General features: G+C 36.4%; 1 protein-coding gene across 1 annotated transcript in view; it reads right to left on the reverse strand.

Moving 5' to 3' along the window:
- ARFGEF1 (ARF guanine nucleotide exchange factor 1) overlaps positions 1-17,959 on the reverse strand; it is a 101,730-nt gene that overhangs the window by 57,807 nt on the left and 25,964 nt on the right. Inside the window, exons 2-4 of the mRNA XM_069779471.1 lie at positions 11,015-11,045; positions 6,592-6,748; positions 5,378-5,524 (exon numbers count right to left, since the gene is read on the reverse strand). Of these exons, the coding sequence (XP_069635572.1) occupies positions 5,378-5,524; positions 6,592-6,748; positions 11,015-11,045 (335 nt within the window). The remainder of the gene's footprint in view (positions 1-5,377; positions 5,525-6,591; positions 6,749-11,014; positions 11,046-17,959) is intronic.

Below are 17,959 nucleotides of genomic sequence, written 5' to 3' on the forward strand. Positions count from 1 at the left end.
GGGGTTTTGTTTGTTTGTTTGTTTTAAAAGTGATTTTAGTTGATTCAGAGTATTAAATGCATGCCAGGACAAGGGATGAGGCAGGACAATGTCTGGGAGCAAAGCCTGGACAGGAAAATGCTTCTCCGCAGAGGTCAGAACAGCAACCTACTGCAGTGGATCTACTGACTATGGAATCACAGCATTAGGTTGCTCTTTTCTATCACAGTACAGATCTGCTGCTCAAGGCTTTTTGCAGCTGAGTTCCCACTCCTTCTGGTCACACTTAGCTCATCTCTCTTCATCCAGTATCTTCAGTGTGAGCTCAGGAGAGATGATTTAAAAAAAAAAAAAAAAGCCTACTTTACTATGCTCCTCCGCTTTGCTGTTCTTTAGCCACCTAAGGAAACCTTAGGAAAAACATCGTTGGCACTACCTCATTCTATTTCAGGTCCTTCCACAAAAGCTTTGTCACAAAGCCTGCAAAAATACCAACAGCCATCAAGCTTTCCTTGTCCTGAAACTACTGGCTATCATCCTGACTGTAAGATTGTTTCCTTAAGCTTTCCTTCCAGTCCATCACACCTATTGTTCTGTATTTGAGAAAGACCCTATTGTTCTGTGCCTCTACCTAGTTACTATAAATAAAGCTTATTCATTTTTATAAACAACCATCAGATGGGTTTGGGAAAGGAGAATAATCTTCAGGATCATTTCTTGAGTTACAGATTATCATATCTTTGTATGACACTCATAGTATTTTTTCTTTTACCCTGAAGCATGATTGCCTGTTTAGTGAATTTCCTATTATGTAAAACGAGTGTATTAGAACAGTACAGGAAGTATCACGATTTGTGAGGCAGATGTAGTTTAAAAAGTAAACTAAATTAACATTAATTCTCTACTAAAAACATCCAGCTGTACCTGTAAACTTTTCATTCCTCTCACACTGAATATTCTGCAAGAACAGAATGGTTACGGTGAAAGAAAGTAACCACAACCAGGAGAACAATTTAGGAACACACAAGAGGCAGATGCACCTACATAGAGACTTGCTACACAGCCTAGTTTTCAATTTAGGGTCATTCTTTTCTTCCTCTCAGCAAACTCTGATGACCTTACCTTTGGAAGATTTATGACACAATACAGCCAACATCTAATCAGCACAGGCTTACTTGGGGTAAAATACTCATAATTCAGTTACCTGGGAACTCTCGAGTACTTGAGACAGCACATAAAATGCAGTGGCCCTAACCCCTCTCTCTAGTGTATGGAACCACATAATTCTGTTTTCTTTGAGAAGGGCTATAGGGTTATTTTTAATAATAATTTTTTTTTTAAAAGTCAACTTGAAGTCCAAACATTAACTTATCACGAAATAACATGTTACTACGGACTGACTTTTGGAAAAGTGCAGGAGACTTTAGTCCTTAAACCACAAAGCAAGAAATACATCAAATAACCTTCACAGATAAATAATTTTTCAATGAATGACACTAAAAAAATCATACAGAATGCAGTAATACAGTTCTCCAAGTGATGTTTTCTTTGTGAGCAAGTGGTAAGATTATCTCCTGCTTTTTACCATTTCCAAATTATTCAGTCATTTCTGTCATACATTTACTACAGCTTTAGAAGACCTACATCTACCTAACTTAGTTTACCAGCTTTGAAGACCTACGGAAATACACTGTAAGGGTATGAAAAAATAGAAAAAAACACAGTGTTTGCTTCCAGCATGCTTTCACAGTCAAGACAGTGATTTAAATCGTGTCATATCCTAGATTCTACATCAGATTTCAGTAATAATGGATCATTAATTAACACTCAGTATTTGATTAAAACTAGCATTTTTTTCTACTTAAAATCAATTTTAAGAAAAAATAATCCATATTCACAAGTATGTGGTCAGTTACCAGCCCTGAAACACACTGAAGGATTATGACTGTGGAGATTGCAGGAAGAACAGAACTAAGTTCCAGCTTCTCCTGTAGAAGATAATATAAAGATTATAAATTATAAAAGAATATAAAGTTTTATTTAGTTTTATCACTGGAAAGTTAGGTGTTCAAAATGAACTAGAATCCAAGATGGAATTAAATGGATACATATTTTGCAAAACACAAGTATTTCATGTCCAACTCTGAAAACATAATCCTTCTCTAAAAAATAAAATTGCTAACTGACAGGGCAGCATTTTCAGGTTAAGTAACCAGTCCTAGACATTAACTTAAGATGAAAGCCTCAAAATACAAAGATTCAGAAATAAAACCTCCTGCATCATTATTTTCATTCTCAAATCTTTCCATAATCCACAGCTCCTTTTAATCTCAGCAGGAGGAATTACACTTTCTACAATCTTTTTGTAGGAAAAACTAACCACACTGCTACATGATACTGTAGATTATTAAGTTACTTAAGATAGCATTCCACACTACTGAAACAAAACTGGATATGGAATGGAAGAAGTTTTTTCTAAGGGTCTTCTCAATTTGGAATCTGTTTTAACACAAATTCTGTTAAAATTCTGTCAAACCTATCATCATTCTTCTTATGCCTCAAAATTAGTTAGCTTTTACAGTCTTCCCATTCTGTAATCCAACAATGAGTTGTCCTCTATTTTTAGTTAGTTTCAAAAGGCAACTTGTGCAAGCAATATTTGATTCAACTTTCCTTCCTCCATGGACACTGGTCATACTGACAGCGTGACTAGTTGTAAAAAGACATATACAGGAGTTGACCTGATGAACAGTCATTACACATGAAGACTCAGAAAGCGGTCACTAAGATAACATTAAACTTTTCAAACTACAGCTATCAAGCACACACAAAAATTTTTCTTTGCCAAACACAAGCAAGTTAAGCTGTAAAAGTATCTAGATAATAACAAATATTTACTATACAGCAGACCAAGGAAAAAAAACACAGATGAGGAAAAACAGTTCATCTCATGTCCCATTCTTCTTTCTCATCCCTATTCTTTCTTTATAGATTTAAAAAAAAATTTAATACAATTTTTGTCATAATTGTAGTTCTTCAGGAACAAAAAGGCCAGACAGAAACGTAAACAGAACTTCAGCTAAAACCTCTGTAGGTGTCAGCAGTAAGTTTGCACGCACACACACACAAATGCCATAGTAGCCCTAGCAGAGCAAGCCTCAAGGCAAAAAGGTTCAATCAAGGGAGGCTGTTTTAAACATAATTTGAACAAACAATTTTCACTGGCAGCAGTAGCCTAATTACTTGCTTTTTTCTGCCCCAGCAATCCCCACCATAACAACTGAACAAGAATTTGCATGGCTTCCCAGCAAAATTACACCAAATCAAACTAACCTACAAGAGGAAGGAAGGAAAAGGCCAATTTCCCAGTCTGGTTCATCAGAGTCTACAGATAAAGAACGAGGGGATAACAGAGATGAGAACATGCAAGCAAAAATAGGGGCAGAAAAGTTAAACTGGCCACCGTCAGAACTACCACCAGACACACCTCTAAGCTTGAATACCTAGAGACAAATTACACTCCTCAGTCTCAGTAAGATTATTTCCTTGGTAGTCAGCAGAAAGATATTTCAGAACACCTAAGTGGCTCCATTTGTTGGGAACCTGCTTAATATGACTCCACAACTGGAAAGCCATCTCTAACTAGCAACCAGCACCACGTACGAACTCTTACCCTATGCCGGCTCCCAGATCTTAGACTGAGGGCAACATGCTATGTAAGGGCCTTCCATTCAGCATGCAGAACCGAGATAACCCTCCAGGGAGGAAGGTGTCTGAATGATCAAGGTTCTCAGACTTTACCATGGTGTTGGTGATGCACTTGCCCTGCAGGAACACTGCTCATGTTGTGAAAAATAGCCCAGGAGTGCCAGCACAGAAAGCAAGAGACCCAGGTCCCCTGCCTTCTATTTCCCTGATGGAATTAAAATTCTTCAGACAACATACTAATCACCAGGACCACAGAAGAGTCTGAAAAGACACATGATCCAGCCTTCAAATCATACTGGAGAAGCAGGGTCCACACTCAGCCCAGAACTGAAGAATTATGAAGCCGAAGAGAATACAACTAACTTAGCAGTTTCATTATTCCCCCAAAGGAAGTAAAAACTTCTGGTCTTTGCTAAGGTTGCTTCTAATTTTGATGCTTTTTATATTGTCCAGTGTACTGGACAAATATGGAGTCAAAGCCACTGTCCCAGACATTCCAACATGGCAATTAGCTAAGTCTAAACAGTCAAAAAGTTAGGGCACTAAATGAATTTACACACTTAATGCATTTTACAATTGTTGAATAATTTACTATTTTCTTGGACAGAAGGAATATAAGCTCACAGATAACCCCCTTCAGGCAGGGAAGACTGGAATAAGAAAGCATCTAGAGAGAAGGTATTACAGTGAGAGGGAGATACAGTGGTTTCAGCCACTGAAAGTTTAAACCAACAAAAACCTTCCTTTGCAAGATGAAAAATGTCTTCAATGCTTGGGGAAAGCAATGCAACAAATCTAGACAACAGCAGCATAAACCAACATTTGTAACCACTATCTGCTGGAGAAGTAGAGTGTCAAGAAAAAGGAAGATTTGAGCTATGAAAAGGAGTAGGAGAACAAGCTACATTCTTTGCAGTAAAAAAGTAAATACAATCTGCAAGAAATGTCAACACCTCAGGATATACACAAGAATACAAGGTAACAAACACTCCATTCCTCAGAATTAATTGTATTCTTCACTACTGCTCATCATCACAACCATTGAGACTACTGTTACAGGAGTAGGGTATGCTATTTCCAGTAGGTGGCTAACTTGTATTAGTTAGCATAGTAATTTTCCTAATAAATACCCATAATTAATGGGTGCAATCAGAAAACAGCTAAGGTTCCCCAGAAACACGTATTTGTAAAAACTCCACGTGTAACGTTTATACAAGCTATGGAGAGAAAACCTAGACCTCCTTCAAGCAAAAGTCTATGACACAGCAGCACAAAGCTACCATGGTAATGCCTGACTGCCAGGTCTAATTGCATTTCATAGAACAATTCCAAAATGGATTTCAAAATCTGCTGCTTAATTACCGTCTCCCTCACTGGGAGTTCAGGATTATTTGATAGTAATTCCTCACAATTAGAGAGCTCCACAGGTCTGCTGTGAATGAAATTTCACCCAGTGGTCTGTGCACAAGACTTCAGGTCACGACCAAGAATTCACCCAAAATGCAATGGGAGAGAGTAGGGAAAGGAGCGTAAGATAGGGAGTTTCCATCTCAAACAATCAGGATCAAGAAAAAAATATTTTAAGATTACCATTACATTTACAAATTAAATGCTTCTACTTTTGAAATCTGAGGCCACATTGTCTTCCTGCTGTCACCACTATAAATACTGGAAGTATTAATCATATTACCTTTATTATTTGTAGTTGAACCCCTTCGTCTGTTTGAGGGCCTTGAAAACAGCCACATATTGTCTCAATAATTCTATCAATTAATTTTTTGCCTGGAGCTGTACTGTCTGGAGCATTCCCTGTCAAGTGCCCATATGCTATAAGTTTCTGGAGAGAAGAAAAAAACCCACATAAATAAGAGCTTAAAAAATAAGTCAGCTTTTCATTATAATAAATAAATTCACTTGATAGCTCTAACTTGCACAGAATAATTAAAACAGTACATTTTACCCCAAGTCTCATAAAACATCAAGGATTTTTTTAAAATGTCCTCCAGATTTATTCAATTTTCACTCAGCAACTACAATACAAGGTTTGTCAGCAAGCTTAACATTAAAGCTTTTGTTCATCAGTTAACAATGTTCTAAAACAAACAGGATTCTAAAAACTAACTCACATCACACAAGTCTTCATATGTAGTCAGCACACAGATGTTTTTAATACCAGATAAACCAGCTGCAAAGGCTTTCTATTTAAGCTACTAGCTAGTGTTGTATTATCCCTTTCTCTCCCTAGGTCTTCAATACTTTGAAATAGAATTTATTACAAAATTAACAAAATCCTCTTCTGAACACTTCAGGCATGAGAGTATTTGTAAATCTCCATGGCCCACCTACTTAAAAATACACAGAGTAGCAAGGCACTGTAGTGCAACAGCATGCCAGACATGCATGTACGTGTGAATGTAAATATATTAGAGTTCACTGTTGGGCTACTCAGGAGAAGTGAATGCCTAATTCCAATGCTGTAGAATTTGTTCTGAAAACATTACAGGAACCTCTGAGTTTTGAGAGACTAGACATCTCAAATTGAATAAATTTTACTGCAATTATAAATAGTGTAAAATCAATTTAATAATGCTATACCTGCTGTGTTAGTTCAACACATACATATACACACAAAAATAGGTAGTTTTACACTAATGTAATAAAACTGATCCAAATGTGTAACTGCAGTATTACATATATACATAAACACATACATGCACTATATAATACATAAGACATACATTCACCTTTTGTGAATATATTGAGAAATATATTCAATTTGGTTGTGTGTGCAATAAAGTAAAATAATAGAAAAACAATGACATTATTTGTTACATACAACTGTACTTCCCCTCCAAACCAACAGAATTTTATAGTTGACAGTTAAAAACTCATCTTCATACAGACCTGTAAACAATCTAGAGATGTACTGACAATCCTGGGGCACTTCGACTGGCATGCCAATTCAAACGGTAGGAAGTATTTGTCCGCTTCAATGAAGCTTGTCTTCGATTTCACAGGTGGAAGAGTGCTTGAACCAGGCTTTGCTTCTCCATGAGGGGGACTAAACAGAATGATTGTATTAGAAAGCTGTAAGTGATCACACAAATAGTTCTCACCACCACAATGTTTATGAATGAAATAAAATATTAAGAAAATTAACATCAGGGTAACATAGAGTAACTTCTGTGAAGTTAACACAACAGTAATATGGTTGTATAAATATTCTTAACAGCTTTTATACTTCATCTGTCTCCTTTATGGATCAGGCAAATTGACCCATTTGCACACCAAGTGGATATTCAGTGGTCCCTGCTGGTTTGAAGGCATAAAGACTTGTTTCCTCTGAAAATAGGAAAAGACTCCCCTTACTTGGTTTGTGAGGGCAGAGGGGAAGAAGGGAAATCTATTTGGTATCATTTCCACATTAAATGATAACTCTGAGAGAAGTCTAGTCTGTTACTACCGGAACAGATAAAAATACAACTTAGCAAGTATTTTAATGACCCCGAAAGTTAAGAACTACTCAACTACTGTATTATGATATGAGTTTGGTTCAGTACTTCAGAGAAAGTACATCTATTTTGGAAATAAATAACATCCAAACTTCAATCCTGGACATACTCAGGGGAAAAAACCAAACCAACCAACCAGCTAACCACCAATGAAAAAAACCCCCAAACTTTGCTCTGTCTGTGCTTCAGATGACACCACAGAATTTAAGAGTTCACTGGTTACCATTGCATCTCACTTGGGCAACGTATCTGAAATGACTAACTACAAAATTTGAGAAAATTATTAGTGGTTGAAGTCTTATTGCTTACAGCACCTTTAGAAAGGGCATGCTCATTAATACTTAGCTAAAAAGGACAATTAAGAATGGGTAATTTTTCACTGATTTGTGTGCATCAGTGCAGTTTGCCTTTGACTCAAAGCAAGATGTTAGGATTTTTCATTTCAAAGAATAGCTCATCACCATTATATAAAGCATTCCTGACCTTTTTCTGTGCACACATAGGTATCTTTACATAAAGGGTAAACTACACTGTCTTAGACAGACTTATTATGTGCTATAAAAAAAAAAAGAGCATAACTGCATATTGTGTAGTGAAGGATTACAAAATTCTTGCAGTTATTCAAATAGATCTTCACAGAACAACTGATTTCAAATCCAGGTCCTGTGCATTTGTCGCAAATTAAATCAGATGCTTTAAGGAATGCAGATGGTAGAAAATACACAGTTTTCATATTGCTGAAGTAGAAGAATGAACTGCTAAGAGTTTATTATAAACTCAAAGAATGAACGCAGTCCCACGCATCATGGAGAGAGCCTTACACTAACCAATATGATAAATTATTAATTTCAGCTTTTCAAGGAACAAGCTGGATTGCCCTTCAGAAGATGTTTGGTACCACATTCAAATAGTCCTCCTTGTTTAGGCTGCTTGAAAAGGGCACCTAAATTCTAAGTCTTAATAATGAATAATTAGTGTTAAGATGCTACTTTCTACTAAATAACTTCTCTTTTGAAGGTTTAGGGATTTATACCTACATATTTTTTTTCCTGAAGAAGAACAGACATCTGTTTTTCTGCTGGATGCATAACTTTATTTACTGCCCAATACTGTTTTGCTGGAAACAGCTCTTTTGGATGAAACCCAAATCAGGTAAGTTGCAGAGGAAATACATGAATTCTTCTACGTTCTTAAAACTCTCTGAAATTCCTGTAAAAGCTTTTCTCTGAGGAATGGAAGGGTGGTATCTCTTGCTCATGTCTTGTAAGACTGTTCTTCTTCTAGTGATTATGTCTATTGAAACCATTAATATTAGGTTAAAAGAGCACTCCAAAAATAAAACCAGAATTTTTCAGAAACAAGGAGCAGGCCATGATGTGATCCCGAAAATAAAGAAACCATGCCACAGCAAGCTACTGCAGAAGCCTGAAGCTTCTCTTAATTGAAAGCTATTAAAAACCACCCAAAATAATAAGTATGGATGATGATGCTCCATTTGTCTCTAGAAAGATAACTCAATAAGCTCATCACCTTGCTGATGAAGGAAGGGAAGGGGATAGCAGGGAGAGGGGAGAAGAGAAAACCAAAAGGTCTTTTCTTCTTAAAGTCAGCAAAGAAACCACTTCAGCTGTTTTTTTTCTAGCAGACTGTCAAACCAGAAACTGTCCCCAACAAAACTTTCTTCCACCAAGGGATCTACCAAGCAAGAGAATGATGAAATATGCTGATATTTACATATCAGCCATAGAAACAGGCTATGGTATGTATCAAACAATGACTTTTTAAAATTATTTTGACAGCATTTGCTGTGTAATGGTTACATAAATTGGCCTGTCCTTTTCTATTCCATTCCCCTCCGCCCACTACCAAACACCAGTTCTGTTTAAAAAACAAACAAACAACAAAACAGAAGAAGCCGTTTTCCATGTAGATTTCTGGGAGGTGGAAATGATCTGTTTTCCAATGCACTCCAGGTTAACTGTGAGATCAGTTTCCTTGAATAGGAACTAGAAAAATTTAAAGAATTATCATCAGAAATCCCCTGTTAGGGTATTCAAATCTCAATTACAGAAATAAGCTGAAAATAATTTGAGACACTAAGGAGTTTCTCTATTCTAAGGCCTAGAAAAAAACCCAGTATTTTCTACTGCATCTAAAAATTTGACTCTACAGTAAGAATAGGGAAATCTATTCACAGTTTCCAAGTCCAGCAATGCCTTCATAGCAGCAAGGCTACTGTCAAAATAAAGACAGCCATGAAGAAATCAAAACCTATTTAGAAAATGTATGTAGGCAGGTAAGACATACATATTATACCCCCCCAAAATCACAACTTCAGATATTAATAGGACAGAATTTAAGCACCCAAAGTTCAGAAATGGCTGAACCATACTTGTATAAATCATTATAATGCAGTGCTCTCGTTAGTTTTAGCATGGTATTTAACTACAGGATCCGATACTACTTTTCCTTATTCAGTGCCCAGAACAAATATCTCTCACAGAATGTTTAATGTTAAGCACTTTTAATCATGATTCACAATGTGGACTTCTGCTTTATCTATACTACTCTACGTAAAACCTATAATAAAACCACATTACTACTTTCTGTCTGAGACTGTCCTGTAGTGCTTGGTGCAACATCTTCTGAACACTACACAAATATTCAATTTATTTTTACAACTTTATTATGAGTTGATGGTATTGACTTTATTTTGCTGGTGGAAACTGAAGCACAGTGACTCGAGTCAGATGCATTCACTAACTTTTAAGTGCCCAATTTGATAAGCTGTGAGACTAAATTTTTCAGCATATTTGATACTAAATTGTCCTTCACATCTTCTGAAACAAAGTTTCCACTGGCTTCCTTTCCAGCTAGAAGTGTTTACATTTTCCAAACCAAAACTTGTAGATTTCAGCTCAAATACCCAGGAGACAAAGGAGAAATCATTAGCAGCCAATTTTGACAGCTGTGGTTTAAATGATTTGCCTAAACCAGAAATTCAATTACAGGGCAGAACGCAAGTCCCCAAGCAGCACTCATCTGCTTAAGCCCTAAGAACACTTTCATCATCAGTTTCACCTACTGATCTGATTCCTTGAACAAGTGGTATAAACAGTCTTCACCACAAATCCTCGACTCGTGGTTAGCAACATACACTGAATGAGGAAGAAGATCCTGTGGAACATGTCATTAAATACTAATAATAGATTCCACAGTTTACCAATACTTAAAAATGTATTTGTTGATAGTGGAAGAGTGTTGAATGTCAATTTTGGCTTCTACCTTCACTTGTAGAGGGACTGCCTCCAGAAATCTACACCTATTCCCTAACAAGGTCCTTTCCAGATGCTATCTTTTCAAATTACACTAGTTTTTTTCTACCTGTTCCCACTTCCTCACCCCAACCTTTTCCCCTTACTCACTCACAGTTCAAGTCTTTTATTTGCATGCCAGGCTCTTCCCACTCCTCTGAACCCACTTCAAGAGCCTTTTAAGCCCAGGCCCCTCCACCAATACTTTCTTTCTGTGCGACCCACAAAGACCTTTTCTAACCTTGATCCCCATTCCCACCTTCCCTGGCCAGACAATATCAGCCTGCTCCCTCCAAGCTATCTTCTGTCTCTACTCCCAGGCCCTGTCCCTTGTACCGTCAACAGCCAGTCACAGAAGCACATTTCCAGATACCACCACCCTTACAAAATATATTGAAAATGCTTTTCAGAGAGAGCCCATACTCCCAATACAGAATAAGCATGGTATACATTTTAAGCAGTTAAAAGCACTATCACTCAATATGATGAACTATCACATACCTTTGCTTCTCTGTTTCAGCCTTTATTTCCTCTGTAAAATGAAACAAAGGCATAGTTATGGAAATGGTTTCATAACCACAAATATAAAATTAAATAACTGAGAGTGTTCGGAAAGCAAAACTATTTAGGCAAATATTTGAAATCAAGATTAGTTTAAAACAGAAAATACATGTTTATAAGCAGTTTCATAAGAGCTTCTACTCTTCACCTGCAGTGTTTGCAAACTATCAAAATTACTTTACAAATCTATATTCAAAACTTAAATTTGTATCCCGTCATGCCAGCTAAACACCACATCCCAAGAATGTTTCTGCCAAGCCGTTGGCAAGCTCTTTTCACAGCTCATGGATATAGAAATAATGAGGAAAACACATCTATCAATAAAGGACATACTGCTTATTAAATGTGGATTATACAGAAAACCAATAAAGAAACCACCATTGCTGATTCTTACATGAAACCTTGATGACTAATAATTATCTCTGGTTTTAAACAGTGTTAGACACCACAGTAATGACCAGAGGGGAAGAAGAAAAAGTCTGTAGTGCCTCTATTTCATACTACTTTAAAATATATTAAAACAGAAGGACTAATAGTTTAATGCTGTTGACAAGACATTCTAAGTAATTTTTTACAATACATTTTAAAAGTAATTTTTAATTACTGAAACTAATTTTATGAAACATCTTCAATTTCAAGAGTACTTTTCTCTGTATTCTCTAGCTATTTAGCACACTTAAATCATAGGAAATTCCATAAAGACTAGGATTTCCGGTGTTGTCAGAATACATTCTTGAAATAAAATGTACAGGATCAAGTATGAATATATATGTTTGTATGTTTTAAGAAATCATCTCAGGAAATCCATTCTAACGTCAAGTCCTGCTCAAACATGCAAAACCACCGTCAACTAAACCCAACACTTTACTTTGATTTTTGCGTATAAGCTTTAAACTAGTGGCATGGATTGATTCTGACAAAAAAAAAGAATTTAGTATTTCTAACTAAGCACTAAGCTCCCATACAGCAAAAGCACACTTCATCTGTTTCCTATCCTTCATTTACCATTTCACAGAGTCATACTGATTCATTTACATAACACAGGTTCCTAAGTTTGGTATTTTATCACAAATCAGTGGTATCAAATATGTTTACTAATCGACTTGCTCAACATCAAGAAGAGTGAACATAAGAAGTGCACGTCAACCTAAAATCTAAGTCTTATTTCTGATATGACTGATGCTCCTGTTTACCTCCAGTAAAACCCAGAGGTTAGCAGGTCAGTGGTTCATCCAAGAAACAGCTAGTCCAGAAGTGGTTCAAATCTGTGTTACCCAGGACTAGACAAAACATGAAAATAATTCTGTATACCAGATATTCAATATTCCTCAATAAGTAACAACAACAACAACAACAGCAAGTCTTATAGTTAGCAATGTTTCAGCAAAATATGCCTTCCTACCAGGTTATGACACTTGACACATTTACTCGCTTGAAGACAAACACCTGACCCAACAGAAGAAGAAACTCTCTTCCTCCCTTCCACCATCTTCATACCTTTCATTATTTTACCTCCCACCTTAGCATTCACATCCAGGAACTCTCCTCTCCGAGATGCTCTGAAGTCTATCCAACAAACAACATTATCAACCAACAGATACAACTGCCAAATGGCTTCCAAGTTCAAGGTTTCCAACTAAAGCAACAAAACTGAGCAGATTCTCACCCAGTACACAACTATTCTGAACACAGAATGAAACACAGTAGACTACAGAAACTAAGGTAATCCTAATGCTCTGCTCAGATAGCAATCCCATTAATAATGGCAATTAACAAATTTTGCCTGCAAAATGACACAAGATGTTAAAAGTAGTGTCGTTAAAAAGGTGGGGGGCAGACACCCAACACGGAAGTAGAAGTCGTGTCTTACTGAACTTGAATTAGTTTGAGTGACTAAAACTACTTTAAATCCTCTTTTTTAATATATTAAGTTCTTGTTTAAAATGATTAACATACAAATTGTAGAAACCACTTAGTTATAAAATTAACTTAAGTCATGTTAACAAACATTTCTACTGTTTTATATTTAAATTGTAATTCAAGATTATAACCCATTTTATGGTATTTAATATAAAGAAAGATGATATTTCAATTCAAGATAAAGCAATCAATGTCAACTTATAACACAAATTTCAGTTTACAATTTTATCAGATTTTAGTAAACTAATGTGTTTGTTTCAGCTTATTTAACAGTTTTACTTGAGATCAATTAGGTGCAGGAGTCAACTACTCTATTGACAACACAAAGATTTGTGCATTTACAAGTTATTTTGTACTTCGGCTAGGGGAAAAAAAACACCAAACCAACAAACAACTCTAGAAAAAGAATGATTACAGACTACTGCTATAAACAAAACAGAATGCAAAGCTCCATTTCATGTCCAATTCTGGTTGCCGTTCTCAGCCTCCTCCACGCCACTGGAACACTAAGCCCCTGAGGCTAACTACTCCCCCCTAGGGAAGGTGCAAATTATAGTGGAACTTGTTCATTGTTCAGAATAGAAACAGTTGTGAGTACTGAATTAGTGTGAAAATTGCTTAAGGAAGTACAAACAAGCCAGTTTTCAGCTCCCCACCCTCTCTATCTCCCCAAGAACAACAGTATTTTTCCAGTAAAAGACAGCATATGTCCTAAGCACAAATATTCTTCCGGCACTACCTAAAGCAGATGTGACAGTAGGTGAGTGTTCAGACAGTCTAGTTGTCCTGGTTTCAGCTGGGATAGAGTTAATTGTCTTCCTAGTAGCTGCTACAGTGCTTACTGTGTGGTGCTTAGCTGCTGGCTGGGGTTAAACCACGACACTAGTCAACTTTACAGGTTCCAAAACAGTGGTTAAACTGTATGCTTAAGCAAATTTCTTGAGCTGAAAGCACTGCATGAACAAAGACAGTCCCTGGCAAACAGACAAACATAAAATAACATTCAGGAAAAGAAAGACCAGAAACAGCGGTTCTGCTTTGCACTAACTCATTTTATTCCTGAACTAAAAGAATGTATCAAACCCAGCTAGCTGTCATCTTGATGTTACATCAGATTATCTCTGAAACTATTCTCTGCTTTGTAAACTGAAACAGTGCTTGCAAAGGTTACCAAAATAATACAAAAATCCAACCAGAGCTGCCTAGAGCCCTCATTGCGCTGCTGATATTTTAACAAATTATCACTGTTCTTTCTTAAAATACTACAAGAGATTGTCTTCAGAACAGCTCACAATTCATATCAGAAAATAGAAATTTTTCTAATTGAAGGTAGTATAGTACAATTACAAGGAAAAAGCTTATGCAAGTGTCAATCTAATTAAATGTTCCTACCATTTTGAGCAGCACTGCATCAGCCCATTAATGTGCAAGTACAGATTTTATAACCTTTGTTAAATAAAATGCAAGGTTCTTATAGTGGCCAACATCAATTATTTTAGAAGACTAAAATATTTTAAATGGCAGATAAGCACATGATATGATACTATTACTATGAATGAAGTAGACAGCAGACTTAAACTTTACTTTTCCCCTTGAGAACAGAGAAAGCCTAATTTCCTTCACTGTCTGATTGCTCCCTCTGCTCTCCACGCCAAAACACAAGTTAATCACAGTACAATTTCATGGTCATGTAACAACCACATCCAGTAGTAAGCATACAAAAATTCAAGAAGTATTATCAGCAGAAAAAGAGATTACAATGAAGGTAACTAACAATTTTCATGCTAGATAAATAATCTGTTAAAGACAGATGAACCAGAACACTGACTGATACATTCTTTTAAAGAGGAAAAAGTAATCCCTGTAAAACTAAAGATTAGCTAGAAAAGGAAAATGAATTCAAGCTTGAAAACATAGGCTGCTTCCTTGTTTTGCTCTCCCTCTCTCCAAAACACACAACCAAAAACACAAAGGAGAGGATCCAAGAGCTGGAAAAGTTTATTATCTCACCATCACCATTCATTTTGTGAAGGAAGAGTAAGAGAGGTTGTAAGATGCTGTAACAGGGGAAGAGGACTGTAGAAAAGGACTACAGCTTCCAGAGTCTTCCTCTATATTACCTGTGATGTAAACACAGAACTACTACGGAAAATAGATCAGATTATTCTACAGCACTGCAAGGATGATGTGTCCTAAAATGGAATTAATTGGGGTATATTTAGTATTCTTAAATAAAGTGCAGCAGAAATAACAAAATAAATCCCTCCTGAACTCTCACATTCACACACAGCTCCAGAAGAAGACCTCTTTATAGAACTCTATTACAGAATTGATGGAAATATATGTGGTTTTTGCACAGAGAAGATAGAGCCGATCAAAGACATGCATTATTTTGCAGTTTTACAATGCATTAACCGTTTTTTTTTTGCATTAACCGTTTCACAAAGCAGGTAAAATGAGTCATGTACACTAGTTTCAACATAACTTTCCATTTCATCTACACTTGTACAGACCATCATCATTTCAAAGAAGTCTCTGAAAAGGTCTAAGACCTTTGTTATACAGGTATACTGGTTTTGGCTGGGATAGAGTTAATTTTCTTCATGGTAGCTGTGTTTTAGATTTGTGCTGAAAACAGCTTTGATAACACAGGGATGTTTTAGCTATTGCTGAACAGTGCTCACACAGCATCAAAGCCTTTTCTGCTTCTCACACTGCCTGGACAGTGAGCAGGCTGGGAGTGCACAGGAAGCTGGGAGGGGACACAGCCAGGACAGCCAACCCCAACTGACCAAAGGCATATCCCATACCATATGATGTCGTGCTCAGCAATAAAAACTTGGGGGGATGGAAGTTCGCCTGCTGTTGCCTGGGGACTGGCTGGGCATCGGTCACCTGGTGATGACCTATTGCTTTTTTTGCATCACTCATTTTTCTTGGTTTTGTTTTTCTTTGTTGCCGTCTCCCCCCCCCCCCGCGCTTTTTTTTTTCTTATTAATTTGTCTTTACCTCAACCCAAAGTTTTCGCACTTTTACCCTTCCAATTCTCTCCTTGATACCAGCCAGTGAGTGGCTGTGTGAGTCTTAGCTGCTGGCTGGAGGAAAACCACCACAACAGGCATCCATAATTCCATTCTCACCTCTCCAACTTTAATTCACTATTTCAGCATGTCATTTGAACATTTTTCCTTACCCTCTTCAGACTGCTCATGGTTTCTAGTATGAAAAAAGCAAACTAGGTTCCAGTTTTCTTTTTCCCCCTTTAACACCTTATAACCAGCTAATCTCATTTGTAACTATAAAGTTAACAAATCTCTCTGTAAGGACAGTGGATAACACCTAATCAGTAAGGTCAAAATGGGCCAAGTAGGTCAAGCAGGTGCTGTGGGCAATATTGTCTTAACTGGTCTATAATGCTGATCAAACTGCAACTTAGAACTAATTCAGTGTTTACCCCGCTAATCTGATTCAAAGAATGATTTAAACCCTAACTACACTGAAGGGTATCTCTAATTCCCTTTTGAAATTTGTTTACAACTCAATTATTCCCTTGGATCCTATGCCAACATCCCCTACATCTGAAATAGACTCCTCTAGGTTGTCTTTAGGTAGTATTTCCATCTGCTTACCTAAATATGAATATCATGTAACATATAAATATTCTACAGTTATACTTTGGCAGAAGTCAAGGATAACATTCTCATCAGGTAAGAGATAACTAAATGGTTACCTTCAGGAATGGTACACAGAGCTAAGTTCTACGCTTTCAGCTCAACATCAAGTTGTACATTAGACTACAGGGAAAAGAATTCTTATGGAACTTGCTATTGGGAAAGGGCAAACTATTTACCGTAAAATGGAAAAATACAAGTTCATTACAAAGTATGATGCTAGGAAAAACCCATACACTTAAAAGCATTTAATACGTATCTCACAGTATATTTTTCCATTCTTGCATCAGAATTGTATTCAAAAACAAAAGCGTATTATGTTTCCACAATACTGTATTCCAAACAACTGCCACTGCCTGTGAGAGAACACACACAAGTCTCAATTCTACAAGGATCTGCACATCTAAAAACTAATATTCAGTGTAAACATCAGAATTAAAGTTTATTTACCTAACTGAAATTAAATCTATTGGAACAGAAAACATCCTGATTTTCCCTGGGGAAAAAAAACAAAACCAACTTATAAAAATTACATCCAAAATGTATACGCCTGTTCCTCTGCTTACTGGGGGAGAGGCAGAAGAAGCTACTCTTCTACTTAGTATTGAAAATAATTGGATTTTCCAACTCTTCTTAATGCCAAAAATATATGCAGATTACTAAAAATCATAATGATATTACAACAACAAAAAAAAGGGTATTAAATATATAATGAATTCGGGACAGTAAGCAGTGGCATTTTAAAGAATTGTAACCATCCTGGGTAATCAGAAGGCAGAAACAGCCAAAGCAGCATAGGCTGAAATGCTCTAAGGAAACATGTCAATGTTTGGAACTCACATTACTTACACCATAGAAGACTACCGTGAGGAGGAAGCAATTTGAATTCAATTCTTTTAAGTCAAAGCAAGTGGATGAGATCCAAGGAACATGCAGTGAAGAAGAATTTAAATTATATTGATATGTATATTTTAAAAAAAAAGTTAAATCCTATTAGAACATTAAAGCCTTTGCTTGAATTGACTTGGCTTGCTTCCTTGCATCCAAGTATTCTAGTGACTGCCTCCAATATCATATAAAATATTGTGGCAACCAAGGGATCAAAAAAATCCCAAATTTTTCACCATTAACTATACTGAAACAGTCCTTCTCCCTGTCAAGGTATATGGAAACCCTCAAAGACCTAGCAATCTAAAGGTACTTGTCAATTTAAAACTGTAAGATAAAGTTAGCTGTACTGTAAGTAATATAAAACTAGAAATTCAGTATTTATTTGAAGAAAACTTTAATTAAG

This window comes from Haliaeetus albicilla, chromosome 3, assembly GCF_947461875.1.
Source record: "Haliaeetus albicilla chromosome 3, bHalAlb1.1, whole genome shotgun sequence".
Taxonomy (NCBI): domain Eukaryota; kingdom Metazoa; phylum Chordata; class Aves; order Accipitriformes; family Accipitridae; genus Haliaeetus; species Haliaeetus albicilla.